Below are 24,994 nucleotides of genomic sequence, written 5' to 3'. Positions count from 1 at the left end.
ATGGACAGTGGCTCTTCAATCCCAGTGACAGAGGCAGGGAAAGTGACATCCACTACAATGTAACCTCTGTAAGGATAGCTAGAAGAACTGAGGCCCCATATGGATAGGCTAGTTAAAGGGTGAATAGGCACATCACTCAGGTTCTTGGAATACCAGCTTTCAAATACTATGGTTACTTGTGACCCACTGTCTAAAAGAGCGCGACATAAACAGCCATTGAGCTTCACTTCTACAGTTGATGCTGGACCGACCAGTCCTTTGGGCAAATCACCTGACCCGCGTACCTCTGTTTGGCCTCTTTTCGAGAAACATACCTGATTAAAATCTTTTTTCTGATCGAATACTTCATCATGCTTTCCACTCCTGGCCCTTCGTAGAGAGCGAACCAGCTTCTGAATCACCTGATCAGCATTTGGCGGAGCTTGACACTTGGTGGCAATATGGCCATCTTCGCCACAGCGGTAGCAGAAATAATCATCTTTGTTCCTACTTGTCTTGAATCTAGATGAGGCAGAAACGGTCGGGGACTGGAAGGATTTCGGTTGCAGTTCAGGGACTGAGGGCGTCTGCTGATTGTTGCGAACACTCATAACTGCCAATTCGTGTTGCAGCTGTTGAACTTGCTTTTTCAGCTCCCGCACTTCGGAATCGTCAGTCTTATCAGTACGCTTGCATGTTTCTTCTCTTGCTTTCAGCGCCATGGAAGACGTGGTCACGGCTTTAAACTCACTTCCACATATGTGTGTTCTCAGCTCCTGAATCTCTGACTTGAGTTCATGAATGACTGAGGGGCTAATTCCCCCATCGTCATGAAGACGTATCGCTTTGGCTTTAGCAGTCATCCTGTGTCGGGCTGCTTCATTTTCCTCAGCCTCTCGTATCTCTTTCAACAGACTTAGAAATGAGGGCGGGCGTTCCCTTCGTTCACGAAGTCCTAACTGAAGTAACATCATGTCGGAATGCACAGCACCTCTTATCAGCTGTTCCACACGAACCTTATCCACCAATCTAGGAGACAGTCCATCACGTTCCACTACTTTGTGCAGGGCTTTATCAATACGTCTTAGAAACTCAGACAGAGCCTCACCTGAATTTTGACGCATCAAACGAAACTTAAAGTACAAGTCCTCCCCAGACTCAGATGACCCAAATGTGCTCTCTAATGCCTCCAAATACTGCAATGCACTTGCCTCAGGATTGGAGAAACGAACTGCTCTTATTATTTCCAATGCCGGTCCTTTGACACTTTCAATAATTCTTCGTCGTTTTTCTTTTTCGGTGCATTCACACTCTGTTATCATTAAGCGGGCCTGTTCCATCCAGTTCTCCATACTTTCCTCTCCCATGGGTGTTGGCATTATGGCAGAAAAGGTACGTGACGTCTGTAAGCACTGCTTTCTCCAGAGGGTTTCACAGTCTTTTCCAAAATCTCACCCACGCCCGTATGATGGATTCTGGGGACCCATCGGCTGAACTGCGGGGAGAAAACAAAGCTTGTACATCCGCTAATGACTTTCCTTCTCCCGTCAGAAACTTTGTAAGCTTTTCAGTAAATCCATCTGATGGAGTGTCAGGTAAGGTGTCTTTTGTAGAGACTACTACAACTGTCCAGGGTTCACCTGTTTCATCAGGCGTCAATTCTGGTGGTATACACGTGACATCAACAGTTTGTTTGCATTCACACAATACTAGCATAGAATGTGAGGTAGGTCCTTCTCTGGTGTCTCTTACACGAACTCTTCCTAGTGATTTTACCCCTTGCATTACATCTTCAATAACTGCCACTTCTGTGCGTGTGGGTACATTCAACAACATCACAGCATGCGTCTCGCAGATGCCCACTTCTTCACACCAACTGGTTAACTCTGCTTTTAAAGAAGGGTGTTTTCCCAAAGCCATGTTGAGGGTGTATTTAACCACTGTCACTTAGAAGGCCTGTTAGTTTGTGCTTAACGGTGCTCTTTTTCCTTAAAGGTTTGACTTATGAGAGAGGAGTGATCCCGGACGAGCCCCCACTTTGTGTAGCACCCCCTCTCTTTCTGATGTAGAAATTTATAAGGGATTGCTCTTGGTTCATAAATAAATGCCTTGTGTTGTTGGATTAAGGCCCCCCTCTCCCTGATCTTACCTTTTATATACGTTATTTCCTGTGACGATACCCTTGAAAACAAACAAGATGGTTCACGGATAGAAAAAGTATAATTTAATGAAATAGAAAAGAAAAGCAAGATACTTCAATTATGAAAAATACTTCCTAAATCCTAATTTTCTCAAAACCACGTATCTCCCTCCCTCTTTAGGTTATAGGAAAACAGACAATGTAATGAATAAATAAATCAAATCAACGTAACAAACAGCAACAACAGTGGGCCCACAAAATCACACACACACACACACACACACACACACACACACCCGTTGCAGGCCTGTGTCGTGGCTAGTGTGCGTTGAGGCCTTGAAAAAAACTGAAACTGGCCGCTTCACTCGAATGAGCAAACGAAAAAACAAACACACAGTACCCTTTCTTCCCGTTCCCGGATCGCGATCTCTAAATATTCCACCGAGCGTCGATCGTCCCACGATGCCGAGGAACACTAACGTTTCCGGTAGCTGGGTGCGCTATCCGGAGGAATAAAAGAAAAAAAGTCCTGCGATCTTGAGATCCGACGAAGAAACGTCTATCCACGACGACAGCGATCGTGGTGAACGCTTTGACACACGAACACTATAGTACAGCTGATGGTCGCAGCGGCGATGTCCGTAAACGTTCTTGAGAAAACGCTGATAAACTCGACGTTAATATTAACTGTATGTTAATAATCAATACAAAAGGAAAAAAACACACGGGTAACGACAATTGAACGAAAAGCCCAATTTTCCCTAATCTCTCGCAAAGTTCGTTCGACTCACGACTCTCCTTTTTCCTTCTCTTTCTCTATTAACCAATCGGATTCTCTCTCACCTACTTTGGGGCGGGTTTAAATTACAGGACATCCAATCAATGAAAACCAAACAAGTTAGATTGTATGCACCACGTTTTCCCCTGTGCATTTCTACCTAACTTTACGCTACATAACGTAATATGCAAAAAGTTAACTTTAAAAGAAGAAAAAGGAAAGGGTAAACATTACAAATATAAATTAAAACAAACTGAATAAAATACCTACTTAAACCCTATCAGTGAAATGATTTATTTTCTATAGGGTTACAATAATAACGAGGTTTTAATGCACGTTTATGACCACTGTCATTAAGTCATTCACTCAGTTATGTCATTTTTAGTGGACATTATTTGACCCAACCCTAGCCCTACCCTAGGACACAACAAAAACATTAAAAATAACATAACTGGATGAATTACATGCAAAAACAGTCGTCATAAACGTGCATAAATATTTATGACATTATGAAGGTGTCAGTCTTTTGCATACAACCCTTTGAGTAAAGCATAACCGATCATTTTCATTTCTGGTTGAAATATCCATTTAATGAGACTCAGCCGTTTTGTCAGCATACATCGGTCAACAAACGTCCTCGCTGAGGCACTGCATCAGTTAGTCTTTGGTCTGCGTCGAGCTCCAGCTGAACTGCTGGGGCAGGAACGAGAGCTCAACGGTGCATGAGTTAATGCTACCATTTGGATAGACTTTCACGTCTATGTTTTCCTCTCAGGACACACACACACACACACACCAGTTCTCTTTCTTCATCAAAGCAGCGACCAAATCACTAGCGGTATTTCTGCAAATGTCAGGGGAGATGAGAAAGAAAACAAGGAGGAATAAAATGAAAGAGAGAAGGAGGTTGAGAGAGAAGGAAGCTTCAGAGCGCTACATAAGACAACCCGATCACATAAATGTGTGTGTAGGTGCATAAGAATACATGGCTCCGTTTCAAAACCAAGTACTGCCTACATAGGTAGCTCTAAAACAGCATCCTAAAGGTCCTGACATATTTAAAGCGAAATGTAAGACAAAATCTGGTCCAAACAGATGTTTCGAGGTTTGTTTTTCGGTGGTCTGAAACTCTCGCCAGCTCAAAAATTCCAGGAAAACGTCTTGCTGATGTTCTGTCCTGAAACTCCACACGATGCAGAACTGAATCTGATCTAAATCCCAGCCATCGCAGTGTGCTTCAGAAACCCTCCACTTCCCCAGCTCCACCTTATAGATCTGCTGTGGGTTCATTTCACTTCCGTCAAACACAGCGGTTACTTCGTGTGTGATGTGTGTGCAGCAGCGGTATTTCTTACATGCTCACTACAGCATGTTGTGGATGTTTTGTCAGAAGCAAGTCTCTATACACGACAGCAGTGTAGCAGATCTATTCCATCAAGACCAAATACCTAAAACGTCTGTCCGAATAGGTACTAAATTTGAGGATCTGATGAACGCTAGAGATTAACCAGGGTATATTTTAAGCCTGTTATTAAAAACACTAGTGATGCACCAAAACCAGTTTTACTGAAACACAAGACCCAATTAAAGTTTAGATGTAGTTGAAAAACAAGATAGAAAATAATCAATTTAATTTAAACGTTTAAAGGGGTCATATAACGGGATTTGAAGTTTTTCTTTCTCCTTAGAGTGTTAAAACGGTTAGCGCATAGATAAGACCCCTGAAGTTGAAAAGACTAAAGCATCAAAACGAAAGAGAGATTCTTCATAAAAGCTAAGGCTTGACCACACCCCCCTAAAACGGTTTGTTTAAACACACCCCCACTTTTCTACATCACTGTGTGGGATCATTTTCACACCACCACCCAAACGTTCACGCAAAGAAAGAAAGTTGAGCTATTACTCTCTCTGCAGTGTTGTTGCCGATGCTGTGTGTTGTTGTGAACGCTAAACTATTTCCAAATAAGCAAAATAATGTTTTTAGCAACCTCAAATGATTTCTTCAATAATCGGTTATCTGTTAATTTCCAGCCAAATATTTTTTGCAAAATTAATAAATAGTAATTCAGACATGCTCTTTTTGCCTACTATATAGTGAGATGTCAACATATTCAGATGAAGGGAAAGACTATGCGTTTTTCTCCAGAAGGGCAATCACATCACCAATGAGCCACCATCTGCCTCGGACTGGCCTCTTCTCCTACCACACACACACACACACACACACACACACACACACCAGGTACACATCAACAGGCTGGCCGTTTAACCAGTTGCCCTGAAACTCTTCAAGACAGGTTTCATTTGGATACTTGTCTGTCTCTGTTCAGGGGTGTGAGAGTAGCACTGAGAACAGACAGGAAAAAGCCAGACTAAAGACAAATGCGCAGACATGACGGAAGCATCGAAGAAGGACGACATCTCCGTGGCCGTGCATACTGATGGACACACACATAATGATATCCCACAGCTCTGATGCAATCACACCCAAGGAGAATCCCTGATCAACATCTTAGGCTGTAAGTACCAGGCTAATATCCACTCGAAGCGCCTCTCATTACAGTTTTGACATTCATAAGGTGAACGTCTCTGTATTAGAAGGCACCGTTTTCCTCCAAGAGCAAAAGATGTGCAATTAATCAGAGAATTCAAAGCTTCTTTCAAGACTAAATGGTTTATCTAATAGCTTAAGGATGATATAATGGTTCATCCAAAAATGAAGTGACCTATAAATGAAAATGATGTCATCATTTATTCATTTTCATGTCATTCCAAATCTGCACGACCTTCTCGACTGATACGTTTGATTGTATTTATTTAATGAAAAAACATCAAATGTCAATTTTTACTATTTAAAATAACCATTTCTATTCAAATGCATTTAAAAATAATAATTTATTCTCGTGATGCAAAGCTGAATTTTAATGTCATGATATTATTAGTCACTTTCGAACAATTTAATGCATGCTCACTAAATAAAAAAAATATTAATTTCTATTTATTATTAAGTCATAATCAAAATGTTTTAACTCTTACTTGCCCAAAATTTCGTACTACTTTTTATTGCCACAAAAATATGATTCAGCACAGCTGTTTGACAATGATAATAATTAGACATGTTTCTTGAGCAATAAATCAGTATATTAGTATAGTTTCTGAAGGATCATGTGACACTGAAGACTAGGGTAACGATACAGAAAATTCAGCTTTGAATTACAGGAATTTATTCAATTTGAATATATATTACAATTGAAACTAGTTATTTTAAATTGCAAAATTATTTCACAATATCTCTTCTTTTATTATTCCAGACTTTTGTCTGGTGATGTACATAAAAAGATAAAAAACGTCAATGGTGTCCAGACAAAACAGCTCTATAGAATATAATGAAAGGCAGGTTTGAAATGAGTAAATGCGTCTGAATTTCGACTGCTACTGTATATCGTATAACATAACCAATCACAGCCTCTTGTACTCCTGTCGTTCCAGGAAATGAATTTTGCATGCTGAGGTCAGGAATCGATGTCATAAAAAAAGCAAGCATGAGTCTAATATCTGATTGTGATTCGTATGGCCGTGTATTCTGATCCGTTCACACGATCACGGCCCGTTGTCCGTCAGCATGTCTGAGGCCTGCCTGCAAGGTGACCCGGTCCCAAGCCGAGCACGATCAGCATTACTCCGGTTTCATCTGACCTTCAAAATCACGAGCCCTCTGCATCCAAAAATACCACCTTAAAATGCTTTCATTTGCGTGTTTTTAGAATCTTGTGTTTACATGCAACGTAATTAGGACTGGGTGATACGGTACGAATACGGTGCAAATAAAATACAACGAAAAACCTAGTTTCCTGTGACAGTCGCTAGTTAAAGACTGCCCAGGAAGACTACAGCAGCCGGTACTGGACACGCAGGGGTCAGAGATCAAGTTGCGTTGATCTTGAGTGGGTGGCGTGTACATGGAGAGTGTGTGGGATTGGATTTTGCATGTAAACTCTGCGGGGTTTCAGGGTTAAATAATTCGTTTGGCACCAGCAAGCTGCGGAAGGGAAAGGTGTGTGCATGTGTGCTTAAAAGAAGACAAAATGAGCCCATAGTTTGATCACCCCCAAGCCAACTTTGGTGTATACGACCTTCAGACAAACACAGTTGGAGTTTTTAATAAATGTAACCTAGCTGCTATTATTTTGAAGCTCTGTAAATCGTTAAAGTAGTGCCACGTTAAACTGACCTATACGCCTTCACATTTTGATGGGGTTTTTGTAACAAACTATTAACAAGTTACTACTAGAAATATTTTTTCGACAAAAACCCATCGATCTGCTTAGGCGTCGAATGTAGGTGTAGTTTGTATATTTATGTGATTTATTTATTTCTACCAGCATTACCGAGCTTGGAAGAGCCAGGATGTGTTCGTCTGAAATAAAAGTCATCTACACCTTGGATGGCTTCGGGGTGAGTAAAATATGGGGCAATTTCCATTTCTCGGTGAACTATTCCTTTAAACTCTATTCTCTTACCTGCACTGTTGAAGCCACATCCGAGGAAAAAGCCTCTCACTTCCGGAGCTTCGCCCATCAGGGGCTTGTGGTCCGCAGTGAAGGATTCTGGAGGAAAACAAACCAACAACAAGAGTAAAAACACACTTCTTAAACCAAAACTACATGAAGAATCTTTATATTTTAAAATAAGAGAAATAATGTTTATGATGTTGGTAAACCTTAACGTTCTCAACACAAAACTCTGCATCCAAGCACTTCCAGAGTAAAAACTTCCTGATAAACTTCAAGATGTTCATGTCTTTCTTTCTTTATTCACAAATAATTATTTATTAGAGAATTCAAAAAAAAAAAAAAAAAAAAAATATATATATATATATATATATATAATTTTTTTTTTAAGAAAATGACCGATCGTAATATACTACAATATTATAAGAGACTTTAATTTCAAATAAATGCCATCTTTTGAACTTTCTATTAATCAGTTTGTAGTAAAGATGCTGAAAATTCAACAATACATTCAAATGGATTTTTTTAATTAATAATAATAATAATAATAATAATAATAATAATAAACAATTACAGTTTTTACTGTATTTTTGTATGAAAAATAATGTAGCCTTGGATAATAAATCATGGTTAATGATAATAAAAAATATAAATAGTTTATGTTTTTCCCTGTGACTTGTTTCATATTCACTTAGCCTACGTAGGAGGATATTAAGCAACATTATAACAATGTTTGTATTAACTTGCATAATGTCACTCTGGACTATCATGCATATGAAACTACAATGTTTATGCTGCAAGAACACTTAACTAATACTTTAAAGCACTTCAGAAAGAAAAATAATTGCATTGAGGGTTTATAATGTGGCTCTTTTAAGCACGAAAGGTAAGAAAATAAGGGTGAGAGGTGGGAAAGTGTGCGGCCGGAGGGTCAGATCAGATCTTTCTGAAAGGCTCTTTAAAAATGCATTGCTGCTGAGCGCTCACTTAATGGTCCATTCGTAACGGTCAGAGCTTTCAGTAGTAAGACATTGCGGGATGACCCTCAAAAGCATCGGAGACGGAGAGAAATGCAAAGGCGAGGAGAAACAAAGGCCGCGAGGGCAAGAGAGAGAGCGAGAGGTGAGACGGAAAAAGAGATGAAGAGCAGAGACACACCTTTTCCATTACTCCACAGGAGAAAGTGTTTTCCACAGCATCGTTTGCTCTTTGAGAGCCAAAGAAGGGGGAGAGGCGGCAGCTATGTTTTATTTATCCGTCTTCCTCTCCTCCATCGCTCTTATTCATACATCACCACACACACACACACACGCACACACACACACGCACACACGCACACGCACACGCACTCACACGCACTCACACGCACTCACACGCACTCACACACACACACACACACTCACACACACACACTCACACACACTCACACACACTCACACACACACACACACACACAGCCATCACCTCAGAGAAATGACCGAAGCGCTCCTCAGAAGTCACCTTGTGGTGTCAAACAACAGCTTTAGAGCGCGAGAAAGACACTAAACATGAACCAACTCAGATCATTAAACTCAAATGACAGCATTCAGAGTTGATTAGAATACATAAGCCCAAAACACGACATCTTTAGTGAAGATACTGCAAATTCGACGTGTTTTAAAAAAGAAAACTCCATTATATTAACATTAAACTTTGAGCAACTTCTGCTTCAGTTTTCCATTATTTCAATATAACTGAATATATATATATTCTAATTATAAATTACATTATCAGCAGGAGAAAAGAAAAGTTGTTTTCTATTCATTTTATGTTCTTTACATTTTTATAAAATATATTTATAGAGTTAAAAAAACAGTTTCAAATATATACTGTTCTGGGTTTTTTTTATTTAAATAGTAGTAAAAAAAAAAATCTATTTTAAAATATCAATATTAAGCAGCAAAGACTATGTTTAATATTTAAATAATATTTAGATTATATTGATAATATTTAGAAATGTTTTCAGAACATGTATAGAATGATTCCTGAATCATGTGACACTGAAACTGAATCACAAAAATAAATGACATTTTAAAATATATTCAAATAGAAAACAGTTCATTCCAATTGTAATAACACAATATTACTGTTTTTACTGTACTTTTAATTAAAATTTTATACATGTGCATATGCAAAAATTAATATATTTTATATATATATATATAAAAATAATAATTTTTTTTTTTATATAGTTACTAGTATAGTATTATATATACGCATCATAAACAGACAGTAAAAATACTTCATCGTACTATAAAATTAACAAGAATTTAAAGATAAACAAAAATAATTTCCAGAACGGATGCCAAAGGATATCAGTAATCGTATTATACATCAATTTCGTTGATAACATTTAATGTGAAACCGCATAATGGTGTCATGGATAATTGAGTCACCAGCGTTTAGTGGATGGAGACCTCTGACCGGTGTTTGTGACGGACCGAGTCACGTCACGGCAGGACAATGAGACGCAGCCTGAGAGCGAGATAGGTTTTCGAGTGGAGTTAACGGCCAGAGGGACAGAGGTATGATTATTAAGTGCTGAACGTGATTCATGCAAAGTCCGAGCTGAATTCTACATGTGCTCAACATCTGGTTTGTAATCGCTGACGAGTGAATGGTGTCTTTGCTGGCACTCTCTTAAAGTGATTTGAGGAGCACTCATCCACTGACCCGAAACCCGTCTGCGAGTGACCGACAGCCACTACAGTGTGTTAGCGGCATTTCACACCTGTCATCTTTTATTACGGCCAGTAAAGGTTGACTGAATCTCTGGGGAGAGTTGAAATGGTGACAAGTCAGCCAATCAGAGCGCAGAGCCATCTGACCGGCAGTCTAGTCAACCAATCACCTGCTGAGACGGAGCGGCAGAGCGCAGCGAGATCAAAAAGTCGGTGTAACGCTCCGATGAAGAGGCTATGACTACAGAAACACACTAAACATCGCACCGCAATATAAATCTCTGCATTCTGAATCATTCTGAACAAAACGTCTGTTCATGAGAAAAGATTTCATTGTGCACTACAATTAATCTCAAACTGCAGATGGGTTATTAAAAAAAATAATAATAAAAAACCAGCTAACACAATAAAAGCATAATAAAAAAAAAACTTGATTATTAAAAAAAAAAAAAAAATTGGAAATAATCTCTTCAAATGACTACTATGAGTTTTTGGGTTGTTTTTTTTTTTTTTTTTTTTTTTTTAAAATAAGACATAAAATGCATTTTAGTTTTAGTCTGTTTCCTGATTTCATGTTTTTTGCGAAAAATATATATATTTTAGTGCCTCAACGATATACAGCATGAAAAATGAAGTTCGGTTTACAAACAGTTTACTACTTTTTTTAAACGCTTTCCTTTTAGTGATTCAAAAACACGCCGTTTGATTCCTTGACTCCTATGAACTGGTTCTTTTTAGAAATGTAAAAAAGCACGAAAAAAAAAAATCATTCCCAAACGAGTTACCGTTTTGAGTCGGTTCTTTAAAGTGATTAAATAACACTTTAATCATATTCACATAAATCACATTAAACGTTATCAACGAAATTGATGTATAATACGATTACTGATATCCTTTGGCATCCGTTCTGGACATTATTTTTGTTTATCTTGAATTCCTGTTAATTTTATAGTACGATGAAGTATTTTTACTGTCCGTTTATGATGCGTATATATAATACTATACTAGTAACTATAATAAAATTTAAAGCGTTATTCAAAGTTTGATTCCTACATACAGTATGACTGGTGCAGTTCAATTCCACAATTAATGATTCTTATGAGTCGGTTCATTTATAGGATTCATAAACTGTAGACCGATTCCCAAACACACAAGACGTTTGGTGCGTGTGTTCACGTACCCGGGCCGCAGACGGTGGATTTGATTCCAGTTTGTTCCAGAGAAGGTACTCTGTTCACGGCGCCGTCAATGTGCTGCATGAAGACATCCCAGTCCAGATCAAACAAGCTGAAGGCAAACTTATCAGACACCTGCCGGACCACAGAACAAACACACACACATTTATAGCAGAACATGATAACATGATTTAAAAAAAAAAAATAACAAAAAGACAGAAATACGAGGTATAAAGTGAAATTTGACATTGTTCTCTCTTCTGAGCGCCATTACCAGTCAATCTCATTTCTTTAAAGTCAAGAAAACACCATTTCTTTTTGCCATTTCAGCAAACGAGAATGCAAAAAATATATTTGTGGTGCTTCACTGCTCTTGTAGTTAACAATTGCATCTCTCGGTTAGGATTTTCTCAATTCAAGTTTTACATTTCAAAATCCGGGCATTCGGACCTTACATCTCAATTCGATCCAGACTTGACATGTTAAAATTCGGGCCTCAGATCTTGCAAATCAGGCTTTACATCTCACAATTTGGGGGTAATATCTCACAATTCAGGGGTAATATCTCGCAATTCGGGGGTAATTCATAGCAATGCAGACCTCACATTTCTCAATTGGAAAAATTCGGACTTTCCGAACACATCTCATATTTCAATTTCGCCATTTGAAGTTTATATCTTGCGATTTGGAGAATCTCTCTCTCTCAGTTCAAACTTTACAGTGCGTGAATTTCTCTTTCCATTCAGCCAATGCATATTACTTTACGTATATCTATAACGTCTGCGGCTATTAGTGATCTTTACAGCATGTTAAGAACCTCCATGCGGCCAATTTCGATTTCATGTTAATTTTGCGGCGCAGACTGAACCTGCCGTCTGCACAGCTCCAACCTCACTTTCTTGGCAGAACAAGCCCGCCTGCACCACGAACGCTTCTCAATCGGTAACTGTATTTAAGCGAAGCCCTGTGCTCATCACCGTCTTCTACGGCTGCCACAGGGGACTGACTGTCAATGATCTGGAAACCGTGGGACGGAAAGAAGCGGCAGACGGCGTGAGCAACCTGACAGCCGATGAAATGGAGAGAGTATGCGGCCGGTGCCGAGCGCGAAAATAAAACCGTAGAGGCCGCATGAGAACCCGGCCAGGCTTCACGGCGTCTCATTAAGAGATTCAGACCACAAACACATTTCTCAAAGTCTTCACACTTCCCTAAGATATCGATCCGCCGTTTCTTAGCGTGACTGTCGCTTTCTCTAGCGAAAGCGTGAGCTGACGGAGGGGGAATTTAATGAGAAAAGCTTTGCTGCACACAGGATACCGCTGGCTGGAGATCATTTAAAGGCAGCGCGGTGTAAATGTGGTCAAATGTGAAGTTAAAAAAACCACGTATCTCCAGACGCCGCTACGCTGGAACATCTGCAGACAGGAGCACTCAAACACACACACGCTACGGATGGAATATCACACCGCTGTACTGTAATACTTCTACAATTTCTGCAGAATATTGTGCACAGTATGCACTTTTTTCATGACAAATGAATTTGATATTAGTGCTATGAGCCCCGTCTGGGTTACATCCAACCTGCTCTTGACTTCTTATTTGATATGACCGGAAACTTAAAAACAGTCTAAGCAGTACGCACTGAAAAGCTCTACACAGAAGAAAAAAATCTTAGTATATTTAATAATAAAATAGTCATTTAGAAATTCTGTGTCAGCATTTCATGTTTTAATTCAATTTATTCCTTTGCAGTTTCATTTAAAAATACTATAAAAATTAATGAAAAATTAAAGCCATATTACTTTGTAATTGTAATAAAATGCTTAAAACTATTGATTTAGTTTAATTTTATTTAGTTTACTAATTTGAAGTAAAATAAACAAACTAAAATACATAAAATAAATAAATAAATAAATAAATAATAATAATAATAATAATAATATATATATATATATATATATATATATATATATATATATATTTTATATATATATATATATAAAATATATATTTATTTTTTTAAATATATACAGATTAAAAATAAACCAAAAGATTCTAGAAGTGACAACACACAACTAAATGACTAAAACTAAAATTAAAATAAAACTACTGATACCATATAATGATAATAATAATAAAATCGAAAATTTTAAAGGGGTCGTATGATGCAATTTCAAGTTTTCCTTTGTCTTTGGGTTGTTGCAAGCATATATAAGATCTATGAGGCTGCGAAAGCTAGAGTATCGAACCCAAAGAGATATTCTTTATTAAGTTAAGACTCCTTCACTGTGTTGGAAGATCTGCATGACGCTGCTCAAACATATATGCAAAGAATAACTTTTATTCTCCCTGTGGTTTTGTTGTCGTGGAGACGCTGTGTGTTTCTGAATACGGCAAGGGGTGTAAAATTTCTTTACTCGCTTGAATTAAATATAATACATACTTAAACCTTTTCAATCAAAACTCAGTGGAGCAGAGCAAATAATACTGTGCTGACAGAAACACCTACACATGCACATTTACATGCACCAAAAGAGTTCATTAAGAGGCTTATTAAAACTGATACTGCAGGTGTAATCAAAATATACATCAAGCTCAAACACACACACACACACACACACACACACACACACACACACACACAATTCTTCAGACTCACACAAATTAGAACTGTAGTACACAAGATTATTAAATTAAAGTTTCAGAGTTATTGTTAACTAAATCAAAAATAAAACAAATGCAAAAAGTATTAGATGAAAACCTTAAACTAAATGCAGAAATCTTACCTTGGAATTAAGTAAAGATAAAGTGCTACATTTAAAATTAAAATGACAAATTAAAGCAGAAAAAAGAAGACAGAAGCACATAACAGAATAAAACATAAAAAAAATTGAAAATATGAATAGTACACATGTATATGCTAAAATAAATGTTTCTAATATTTGTATGAATCGGCTTGACTCTTAGAGGATGGAAAAGGTCAACTAAATGTAATAAGTTAGCATGCACAATTACCCAAAATCAACCAATCCTCAACTTAAAATCATGAATATCAGCCGATCACCAACAATACTACCAATAAAGAGACGTTTTAATGAAACGACGTCTAAGTGGAAACTACCCAGAGGCAGTGTGTGACCGTGCAAATGTGAACTAAAACATGGGCTCTGGAAGTCAAACCACAAAAAGAAAATCTCTCACATGAACAAGCACAGAAAACATAGCAGTCTTTGTCAGATTTGTAAAAAAACGGTTATTGCGACTTACATCATTCCAAAATATGGGGTTCTGCTCATAGCCTCCCACAGAGAGAGCGTCGCCCTGCAGACGCAGGTAGACCGATGCATCATGGTCCCTGACGTTGGGCATATTCTAGTGAAAAAAGGACGTGAAATAGTTAATCGTCATTTCAGAAGAAAACTAGATCATCGTGTTCTTGTATGACGAGGCTCTTCGGAGAAGCCATATGGTGCTTTACTCAACACCACCACCATGACATTCACCAGCATTCAGCTGTTTTAGTGATTTGGATCAAAAATGCAGTAAAAACGATAACATCAACTATTATTACGATTGAATTGATCCGTTTTCTATTTGACTAAAGTGTCATTTATTCCTGTGACGCAAAGCTGAATTTTCAGCATCATTAAAATCGTTCCTCTCACAGAACGCTCGTTTGCAAAAACGATAAATCCTTTTTTTTTTTTTTTTTTTTTATTGCGCATTTTAAGTAATATCAATCAAAAACTGCATTCGGGTTGTTTCTATTAAATAATAATACAGAAATTAAAGTTAATGAAAACTATGCTTATTTGACATGTTAAAATTTAGTTTTATAGTACGAGTAGTCTTGTCACATAATCTGAATACAGCGTGCTGATTCGCTGAAATGGATTTATCGTCTTCCGTTCAAAAACGACTCACAACGGCTTAAAAGTGAACAATACCGACTTTTCATGACAACATGTTTAGGCTTCGGATGGAGTTATATGTGAAGAATAATGCATGGCACTAAGCTCATATTTTTTTTAAGTGGCGTTTATCGCTTTTTGCAAACGAACTCTTAACTTCACATTATTAATAATGCTAAAAACAATGCTTATCTCTCGTTCTCGCAGTCACAGGGTCAGCGAGCTTCACTTTGCACGCCACGTACGTGACAAACATTTCATCTCTTCGTTCTCAGTGATGACGCGCTGGCCCCTCTGTGAGGAGGAACACGGCTGTCATCAGACCACACACACACACACACACACACACACACACACACACACACACACACACACACACACACACACACACACACACACACACACACACACACACACACACAGAGTGTTGCGTAATCCACAGAGAGGCTGTGAGTTGAGCCGCTGTTGTGTTTTGCCACTGCAGTGTAACATGAATAGAGCAAGACACCCCTATAGAGCTCAAAAACAGACCAAGAGCCGAAAGACAGACACAACCCGGCAGGGAGGATCCACTGAGAGTGAAGTCTGCTGATGATGACCAACCCACTAAAACTACAGACATCAGGTTACAGGCCAAACCAGCGCGGAGCCAAACGGCAGTCTGTTCTGAATGCTGAGTTAAAAAACTAAGAAAAATAGAATTTATCAGTGTACTGCTTCATTGTGAGACGAGCAATTAAAACGGCATAACTTCATAAAAAACAGCTGCCATGATGTCTGCATAATATAGCCTGGTTTTTACGTGCTCTGCCATTTTTATTGGCCTCACCACAAACAGGATCAATTTTAGCAACATATTTTAGTTTTCATATTTTTTGGAACACGGGAGACTTTTTTCAGGGTTCTTAGATGTACAGAAAATTAAAAAGAACAGCATCTATTCAAAATAACGATATGCGATCCTGTTCAAAAGCCTGGGATCACTACGTTTTCTTTCGATTCAGCAAAGAGGTGTTAAATTGGTAAAAAGTGATTTGTTTTGATGCATATTTTAATTAAATGCTGCTCTTTTTTTATTTCAATAAATTGATAAATCGGCATATTAGAGCGATTTCGGATGGATCATCACTAAAGACTGGACTGACACCAATTCAGTTCTGCTTCACAGAAATAAATTACATTTTAAATAGCAATACTGAACAGAAACCGCAATATCATTTTTGATCAAATAAATACAGCGTTCATGAGTGCAAAGAAAAAAGTAAAAACACTGACCCTAAACTTATGAACAGCAGTTTATGTATTTAAAAATTCTTCATAATATCTAATGATATTTTACCGTCATCTAACGTGTAACATCACTGATATGATTTTCACACCACTCTAACTGACGCTCGTCCGTCACGTGTCATTTTCTTTGGTTTCCATGGTAGCACACTTAATTTAGTGCAATTCCTTGGTTTCCTTGGCAACATTTTTAAATTAGCACAAGTCTTCTATAGACACTGTAAAGACACAAGAAGCAGCATCAATGCAGCACTGGGCCCCGAAACGCTCTCAAACAGGTCCTTTTGTTTAGCCCCCGCCTACTTTTCACAGGCGCTGATAGCGAAGCATTGGTTGTGAAGTCATAAAGCAGCTTAGTTATTACGGCACGATATACGATAAGCTTAAATAATTGTTTCTTTGTATTTTTCTTTAACTACACACCAGCTTCTTTGGCCGTTTCATGGCAAAACCATATATGCAGTTTTCAAAAAATTCCAAACACAGATATTTAAGCTGCTCTAAAACCAACCTTTTCCATTAAATGAAAACACAGGATGCATATTTGCACTAAATATAGTGCTAATTAACCATACATGAATATCATGTAAATGTAGACTTTACTTGCTTTACTGCATTGTAAATACTGTCTGTGACTAATTCATTTATGTTCCATTTTATAATGTTTTATGCATGTTTTTTTATTTATTTTTTAATTTTTTTTTCTTTCCTTTTAATTTATTCATTTTTAAATTAATTTTAATTTTTTAATTTAATATGTATTTTTATGTATGTAGACTGTAAATTGAACTGGTAATTATGGAAAGGTGGTTGCTTGCATACCTGTTCAGTTGTTTTTGGGGTTATAAAAAAAAAAAATAATAATAATATATATATATATATATATATATATATATATATATATATATATATATATATATATATATATATATATATATATATATATATATATATATAATTAATTGATTTAAACATGGAGCACTGAACAGGTTTAAACCGGAATGCATACGTTTCGAGAATTAAACATACCCCACACTGAAGCGGTGGATAACTTTATTTCCTTGTATAATCATTAATATCGATCAATAACGGACGCTGGACTCCGTTTCCCTGCATGCACTGTAGTATGAATAAATCATGCAAACGACGGCCTCCATGTTCTGTAATATGTGCAGTTCTCTCCTTATCGATGTGAACTTGCGTGTGTCTGCGGTGTTCTGTGCTGAACCTCACCTGGATTCCCTCGATTCTTTCAGTGACGACGTAAGCGTGGTGCATGGCAATCAGAGGAACACTCACGCCTGCCATTTCCCCCAACCTAGCGGCCCAGACACCTGAAAAACAGCACGCAGGATTTCTCCGTATGATACAGCATTTGTGCAGACATCTGATGAGATTCGATAATGAAATACATTTTTAAAAACACTGTATTAAAATAAGAAGATAATTCCCCACTACCTGGCTATGCTTGCTTTTCAGAACATATGAAATTATTTTTTATATAATTTTGTTTTAAAGGGTGATTTAATACTAATGTACTATTCTAATATTTAAATTTGACAATTTAGATTAATAACTGGATAGGAGGCAAAGCAGAATTTATCAAATTTATTATATGATTTATTTGATTATACGTGCATATGCATATATTTACCTATTTCATTTTGCAGATTTTATTTTAACCCTGTAAATATTACACTTAAAAATAAATATATATATATATATATATATATATATATATATATATATATATATATATATATATATATATATATATATATATAAAATAATAATAATAAATAGCACAGGACACTAATTTCAGGAGACACAAAATTAAATTGATTTCTCACAATATTCAGATTAAAAATAGTGTAGCCATTCAAAGTTTTTCATTTTAGTGTAATTTAGACAAAAATAATAATTAAAAAAACAGCTTTCAGATGGATCTTTTAAATAGAATAAAATAAAAGCGGCTGATATTTTGATCAACTTTTACAGCAGCTTATTTCTCAGTGACGGCCTGCCCTCTGCTGGTGAAGTCTGCATCCTTCTGACCTGCACAGTTCACCACGCACGCCGTTCGGATGCTCCCATGAGCAGTTTCCACCGCTTTCACTCTCTTCACGCCCAAATCGTCAACCTTAACCTGGACGCCCGTCACTGGACAGTTCTCAATCACCTGTAATCAATGAGAAGCATCGGCGCGGGTCACGCACTCATCATCTCTTAAACCAGACGGCTCTAACTGTGGAGACGTACGGTGGCCCCGCGGGCGGTGGCTGCTCTGGAGAGGGTGCTGCAGGTGCCCGCCGGGTCCATGGTGCCGTCTTTGGGCACATAGAGCGTGCCATAAAGATCCTTCACATTCATCAGAGGATACAGGTCCTTGGTCTCGGCAGGTGACAGGACGTACGACTCGATACCGTACGCTTTGCCCAGCTGAAATGCAAAATTTATTTAGTTAGTTTCTGCAACTTTATGGCACGGTGTCGTCTTGGTTCAGGATTTGCGCCGTACCGACATGAGCCGCTTGTATTCGTCCAGCCGCTGCTTGTTGGAAGCAATGAACAGGCCTCCATTTTGGATCCAGCCCGTCTCCAGGCCAGTCTCCTCCTCCAGCTCGGAGCTGATCACGTTGCGCGTGTGCGCCAGCAGCTCCACCTCGGTATCGCTAGGTCTTAACTGCCACAAAAGTCCTGTGAAAAGGCAGAAAGACTGCATTAAACAAACAGAAATTCAAAAGACATAGAGCTTATTTGTACCTGACAGGTTGCTACGCCTAAGGATTTGGCTTTAGCTATTGCAAAACCAGCTTTGTAAGCCTATTCATAGAGTAAACTACACTGTACACGTCTGGAATTAAATCTGCTTTGCAACAAACATAACACTTTTTACATTGTGTACACGCAACCCAAGTCATTTTTCCCCCCGCATTACGCACTGAGGCAAAACTGCAGCGTAAAGAACATCTAATCACAAAGCAAACAAAGTGTAATACCTGCCGTGTGCCAGGTGGTGCCTGCAGTCAGTCTGTCCCTCTCCAGCAGAACCACATTGGACATGCCTAGTTTACACAGGTGGTAGAGGGTCTGGCAACCCAGGCTTCCTCCTCCGATCACCACAGCATCTGCAGACTTCGGCAGCGGTTTGGTGGGCCCACCGAGGCCATGGTCCCGTTTGAGGGTATTCTCATAAGGGACACTCTTCTCTGTGGTGTGTGTAGACTGGGAGCTGTAGCAGCGGGTGGAGGCACGGCACGGGGCCGAGAGGGACTTCCGGCAGGCCATCACCCTCCAAGCTGCTGCTGCTGCTCCCAAGAAGGACATGGCCCCTGTAACATCACAGAAACACTAACTTTTAACTCCAAAACGTTAATAGACAGCAAACGAGTGCCTCAGAGTTCGGTGCTGGGCCCATTTTTAATTCACAGTTTATTTATTTATATATATTCTATATCAGTATCTGAAAGAGAATACATTTCTGTCCATTTCAAAAAAAAAAAAAAAATAAAATAAAATTGCTTTCAAATATTATATATATACACACACATATATATATATACACACACACATATATATATATATATATATATATATATATATATATATATATATATATATATATATATATATATATATATACACACACACACACACACACATATATATATATATATATATATATATATATATATATATATACACACATACACATTATTATATTATTATATATATATACACACACACATACATGATACACTATATATATATATATATATATATATATATATATATATATATATATATATATAGTTGCAATTTTACTTGTCTATTAAAAATAAAAATGCATCCATTAATTACTTTAATGCTAAAAGTATCATTTCTCTTTATCTTTATTCTATTGTTAAGAGTTAGTTGACTATGCTGAAGCATCTGCAGCGCAAACCATGACTAAATAAAGAGTAATCGTTTGCAAAACGGTCACCAGTTGAGGCGTTTGAAGTAGATGACACGTGCTGAAATGAAAAGAACCGTAAACAGAAACGAGCATAAAGCCGTGAGCGCGCGTGAAGGAGTTCGGCGGTGAATCCCCTCAACTTTATAAAACTCGTGTTTGTGAACCGCTTCTTTAAGAGTACGAGGCTGCCTTCAGATGCGTTCCCAAACAGAGCCACCGCTGCTCAAACATGGCTGTCTGACCGAGCATGTGGATGAACACAGCTGTGCTGCAAACCAGATCCTCAAAGACTTTCAAGTCCCGGAAAACTTGACAGAGCCGACGGAACTTCTCGACGCTACCTCTTTCGGTCGAATACTTTATAAAGTCACGAACGTTTTGCGGTTGGCTGCCTGCTGCTAAACAACCCTGCTATAATTCTGCCATTCATTTCGCAGTAGGACGCGTGCATTGCTTACCTGTCAGATGAATGAATCCACAAAGGAAAAAAAAACCACACACACGAGAATGGTTTTGCTGTTGCAGACCTTGTGCTTCTTATTGCCTGCAGCTCATATGCATTGGTTTGCAAGCTGCCAAACAGACATGTTAACCCCGGTGTAAACTCTCCACCCACCTACTAGTGTTAGTAGATTCAGTCTGACTGCAGAAACGATGGCAAGAAAGAAATGCTATTTACCACATTATACACACAAGCATCATTTAGAGGCTAAAAAACATGTGAGCTTTGATTTATGCATCTACTGGGCAGGTGGAGACTCAGCTGTTAAGTTTCCCCTCAGAGAAGATCAGAATCAGACATCTGCTCTACTGCTAGGCTTCCCAAGAAAACAGAATTGAGGAACATAGCGGGACATAACCGTTGAAACTACGTGGTTAAAAAGAATCTAGCCTTTAAACAATGACACTGACAGAATAACAACAATGTTTTGCAGACACCCTGAACTTTGACCGTTATTGGCTGACCTATTTATACACGCAAGCCCCAAAAAAACATCCTGGAGAGCTTGGAAACTCTCTGTTTCAGACATCTTGCCTGCGCGAGACAACCAATCAGAGCGGGTTTAGCGAGGCCCACCCTCCCCGGGACGCCCTGCATGAAGCAACCAAACAGGCCTATCTGTGACAGACACACTATCACTGCGGTTAGTTCTGACCCTGAGCCACAAAACCGGTCAAAAAGAGTACCTTTTTTTTAATTGAGGGTTATGCGTCGCCTGAATAAACTGATTTACGGTTTGTTACGATAGGACAATATTTGGCCGGGATAAAACCGATATAACTTTAAATATCTGGAAAATCACCTTTAAAGTTGTGCAAATGAAGTCCTTAGCGATGCATATTACTAATCATAAATTAAATAGAGAATGCACAAAATATTTGCATTAAATATGATCTTTACTTAATATCTTAATAACTCGGCATATAGCAAAATCAATCATTTTGACCCATAGAGTATATTTTTGGCGATTGCTGCAAATCCCCCCCGACTTCTGATAAGACATTTCACACCGCTGATTCTGTGCAATAACTACAGCAAAGCACTGATTGGGAGTGGTTCGAGAACGATCTGCTCACATGAGAGCGTGCTGCTCTTACCAAACGGGGTTCACCGGGGTCACGACGACAAATGAGAAGACTCTGAGCGTTATACTTGCTCCTGTATCTAAAGAATCAGTCTGCACAGCCAACACCTCGATATTGGGAGAGAAATGTGTGACTCGGGACTTCATGTCTGAAGAAAGCGTGGTGCTCGGCGACACTCAAGTGTCTTTACTCCTTGATCTCATCAAATGTGAAGATTGAGAACAACTACTCTAACAATTAAAAACTGCTTGATGCACTATAAAATCATCCTCATCAGTGTCATTCAATTGATATACTATTTATACTACTTTTATGTTTTAAATAAAATTTTAGTTAGTTTTAGTCATTTTTTAAACATGTTTTTTTATTTATATATATATATATATATATATATTTTTTTATTATTATTTTAGTACTTTTTAGTACTATTTTTGTATGCATTTATTTGTTTATTTTTTTATCATTTTTCTGACTTGTAGTTTTTTAAATGGTTCTTAATGTACTTCTAAAAATCTTTTTGTGAATAAACATATTTGGTAAAGCTTTATCTCGAGGTGACACACGTTACGTGTCCCCTCTATTATAATGACAATAAATTATTCATAATTACATGCCTAATTCGAACCGTGTAGTACACGCATATTTAATATTACTCAGTGCAGTGATGTATAATTTCAGTGTAACAAGGACGCCTTAAAATAAAGTGCAAACAAATCATTAAAAAAAAAAAAAGTGCTTTTTTAACTTTTCTGCTCCAACCAGTAGATGGCGATAGAGCTGCAGCAGAACTAGTCCTAAAGAAGTCTTTATTGTTTCTGCTGGAAGTAAAGTGAAAGTACTGTCCAGAATATGATTTTATAACAACTTGTGATTATATTCTAGCCCTTGATAGTGTTTACCGTGTCTGTATTTATTCTCTGTCTGAGAGACGAGACGAAAGAAGCTCAAACACACGTGACCGACATCCAACACTGTTTTTTTTTTTCCAAAAAACTTTCTTTTTTTATTTCAAAAACAACAATAACTGCCGTGCATACTCTTATTCGTTCGGTCCTGCTGTTCAGTTTGGAGCGACACAGAAGGGAATAAGACAGGGAAGAGAAATAAATAAGAACAAATGATTACGATGGGAACAGAGAAACGAACAGCAAAAACTCACCAAAAACGTCTTCCACGCACACCATATCTCATATACACTAAGCTCTGTTTGTCTGAGCATGACATCCACTAATAACATTCATAACGCACCACTTCCATAACGGCTATCGAATGTCCTTTTTATACAGTTCAAGAAATAGAAAAATTTATAATAAAAGTTCTTCCTGTTGAATCAAATAGAAGTCATCTAATGTATTGCACCCAATTGCCTTGTTCTTTTTTTTTGCAATAAAAGTTGCATTTCTCACTGCTAGCATGAAAACATATCTTAATATGGTCTATATTTATTTTGCTAAGTAAATGCATCTTGTATTTTTTTTTCAGCTGGAAAACCCGAGAAACCCTGATTAGTGTAGCCGTGGAGTGCCTGGCCCCAGGTCCGGGGTCTTGGGGGCTGCGCTTCACAGCTCGTCCTTGTAGGTGGCGCTCTGCAAGCCGGCCGGCGGCTGAGAACCCTTCAGAGTCTTGTGCGAGCCTCTCCAGTCCGTCCGGACGCTGTCGTCGTCCCACAGCGTGGAGGTCTCCGTGTCGCTCACCCACTCCGGGTCCCCGGCGTAATGGCAGGGCTGCACCAGAAGGGGCTGTGTGGAGTACGCCATCAGATTCCGATTGGGGAAATGGGATTTGTAGTCTTCGCTATTAAGAAGAAAACAACAAAATCAAACCCCTTGGGTAACTGAGTGCAGGCTGCACATTTATTTTCAGGGCCAGCTTTCCTTGGATTTAATAAAGGTACCGATATTAGTGTAGAGAACTGTATAAAAATACACACATGTATGTATATATTTCAGAAAAATATGTTGTTATATGTTAATATATTTATGTATAATATAAATATACACACACATGTAAATACGTGTACATATTTTCAAAATATATACTGTATGTGTATATACACAAACACACACACACACACACACACACACACACACACACACATACACACATACATACATACATATATATATATATGTAAATTATATATCCTATTATAAATAAATCCTAAAAATAACCATCTCATTCCTGATTTGAAAAAAAACCTAACCATAAGTATAAAAATAACTTATTTTTATAATATTAATATATATATATATATATATATATATATATATATATATATATATATATATATATATATATATATATATATATGTTTCTTAGCTAAAACAATTCTCAAAAAGTTTTCAAATTAATCTCAAATCAAAAACTTATTTTAACTAGGTTAAAAAAATAAGTAAAAAAAAATAGCTAAGACAAAAATATGGCAGCATAATTAAAAACACGAGTTTTGAAAATGAAAACAAGCAGTTATCTGTTTTCACAAACAAACTCTTTCTCCATCCGTCTATAAATTCCCATTTTATCCCAATTCTAAAAAGTACCAGAAATGCTTGCATCACGACCTTTCAGAGGAAAGAGGTCACCGCTTATCTATTTAATGTCTCTTTTGGATCCAGAATCGGATGGAGCGACACTTTAAGGCTCGTGCTGCTCGATACCCCAATAAATGAATAAAATAAAGAAGCCTGAAGAGGTACTTGATGTACTGAGGGTAGACGTGTGTACGGGGCCAGCTGGCGGAGGGCCCTTGGCTTTGTCGGACCTGGAAGGAGAGCAAAGCCGCAAACGCCGGCTAAAGTAGCTACTAATTTAGCTGGAATGCATGACGGGGAGGGCAGGGTGTAAAGGGTTAGCCGGCAGCGAAACACTGAATAACCCCGCTCCGGTCGGTCTCAGTCGGGGCGGGACGGAGAGGAAACGGACTGGGGAGAAGAGATGGCATTACGC

At 38.0% G+C, this 24,994-nt stretch overlaps 2 protein-coding genes across 5 annotated transcripts in view; both read right to left on the bottom strand.

Moving 5' to 3' along the window:
- The window catches only part of sardh (sarcosine dehydrogenase), a 54,908-nt gene extending 33,472 nt beyond the window's left edge, over positions 1-21,436 (bottom strand). The window contains exons 1-9 of one of the 3 annotated variants that reach the window (XM_043250330.1): positions 20,920-21,436; positions 19,503-19,835; positions 19,022-19,200; positions 18,764-18,943; positions 18,560-18,683; positions 17,738-17,838; positions 14,574-14,678; positions 11,309-11,438; positions 7,418-7,504 (exon numbers count right to left, since the gene is read on the bottom strand). In XM_043250330.1, the coding sequence (XP_043106265.1) occupies positions 7,418-7,504; positions 11,309-11,438; positions 14,574-14,678; positions 17,738-17,838; positions 18,560-18,683; positions 18,764-18,943; positions 19,022-19,200; positions 19,503-19,830 (1,234 nt within the window). In that variant the 5' untranslated portion in view covers positions 19,831-19,835; positions 20,920-21,436. Of the gene's footprint in view, positions 1-7,417; positions 7,505-11,308; positions 11,439-14,573; positions 14,679-17,737; positions 17,839-18,559; positions 18,684-18,763; positions 18,944-19,021; positions 19,201-19,502; positions 19,836-20,488; positions 20,668-20,919 lie in introns of those variants that run through there. The other 2 variants (XM_043250329.1, XM_043250331.1) reach the window with 2 other exon arrangements.
- A 1,586-nt stretch (positions 21,437-23,022) lies between these two features.
- cercam (cerebral endothelial cell adhesion molecule) overlaps positions 23,023-24,994 on the bottom strand; it is a 9,498-nt gene continuing 7,526 nt past the window's right edge. For both annotated transcript variants that reach the window (XM_043251211.1, XM_043251212.1), the window contains exon 12: positions 23,023-23,842. In XM_043251211.1, coding sequence (XP_043107146.1) covers positions 23,608-23,842 — 235 coding nt within the window. In that variant the 3' untranslated portion in view covers positions 23,023-23,607. The remainder of the gene's footprint in view (positions 23,843-24,994) is intronic.

Source organism: Puntigrus tetrazona, chromosome 10, assembly GCF_018831695.1.
Source record: "Puntigrus tetrazona isolate hp1 chromosome 10, ASM1883169v1, whole genome shotgun sequence".
Lineage (NCBI taxonomy): Eukaryota > Metazoa > Chordata > Actinopteri > Cypriniformes > Cyprinidae > Puntigrus > Puntigrus tetrazona.
The sequence above is the reverse complement of the archived record's forward strand: the minus strand, read 5'-3'. Positions and strand labels throughout refer to the sequence as shown.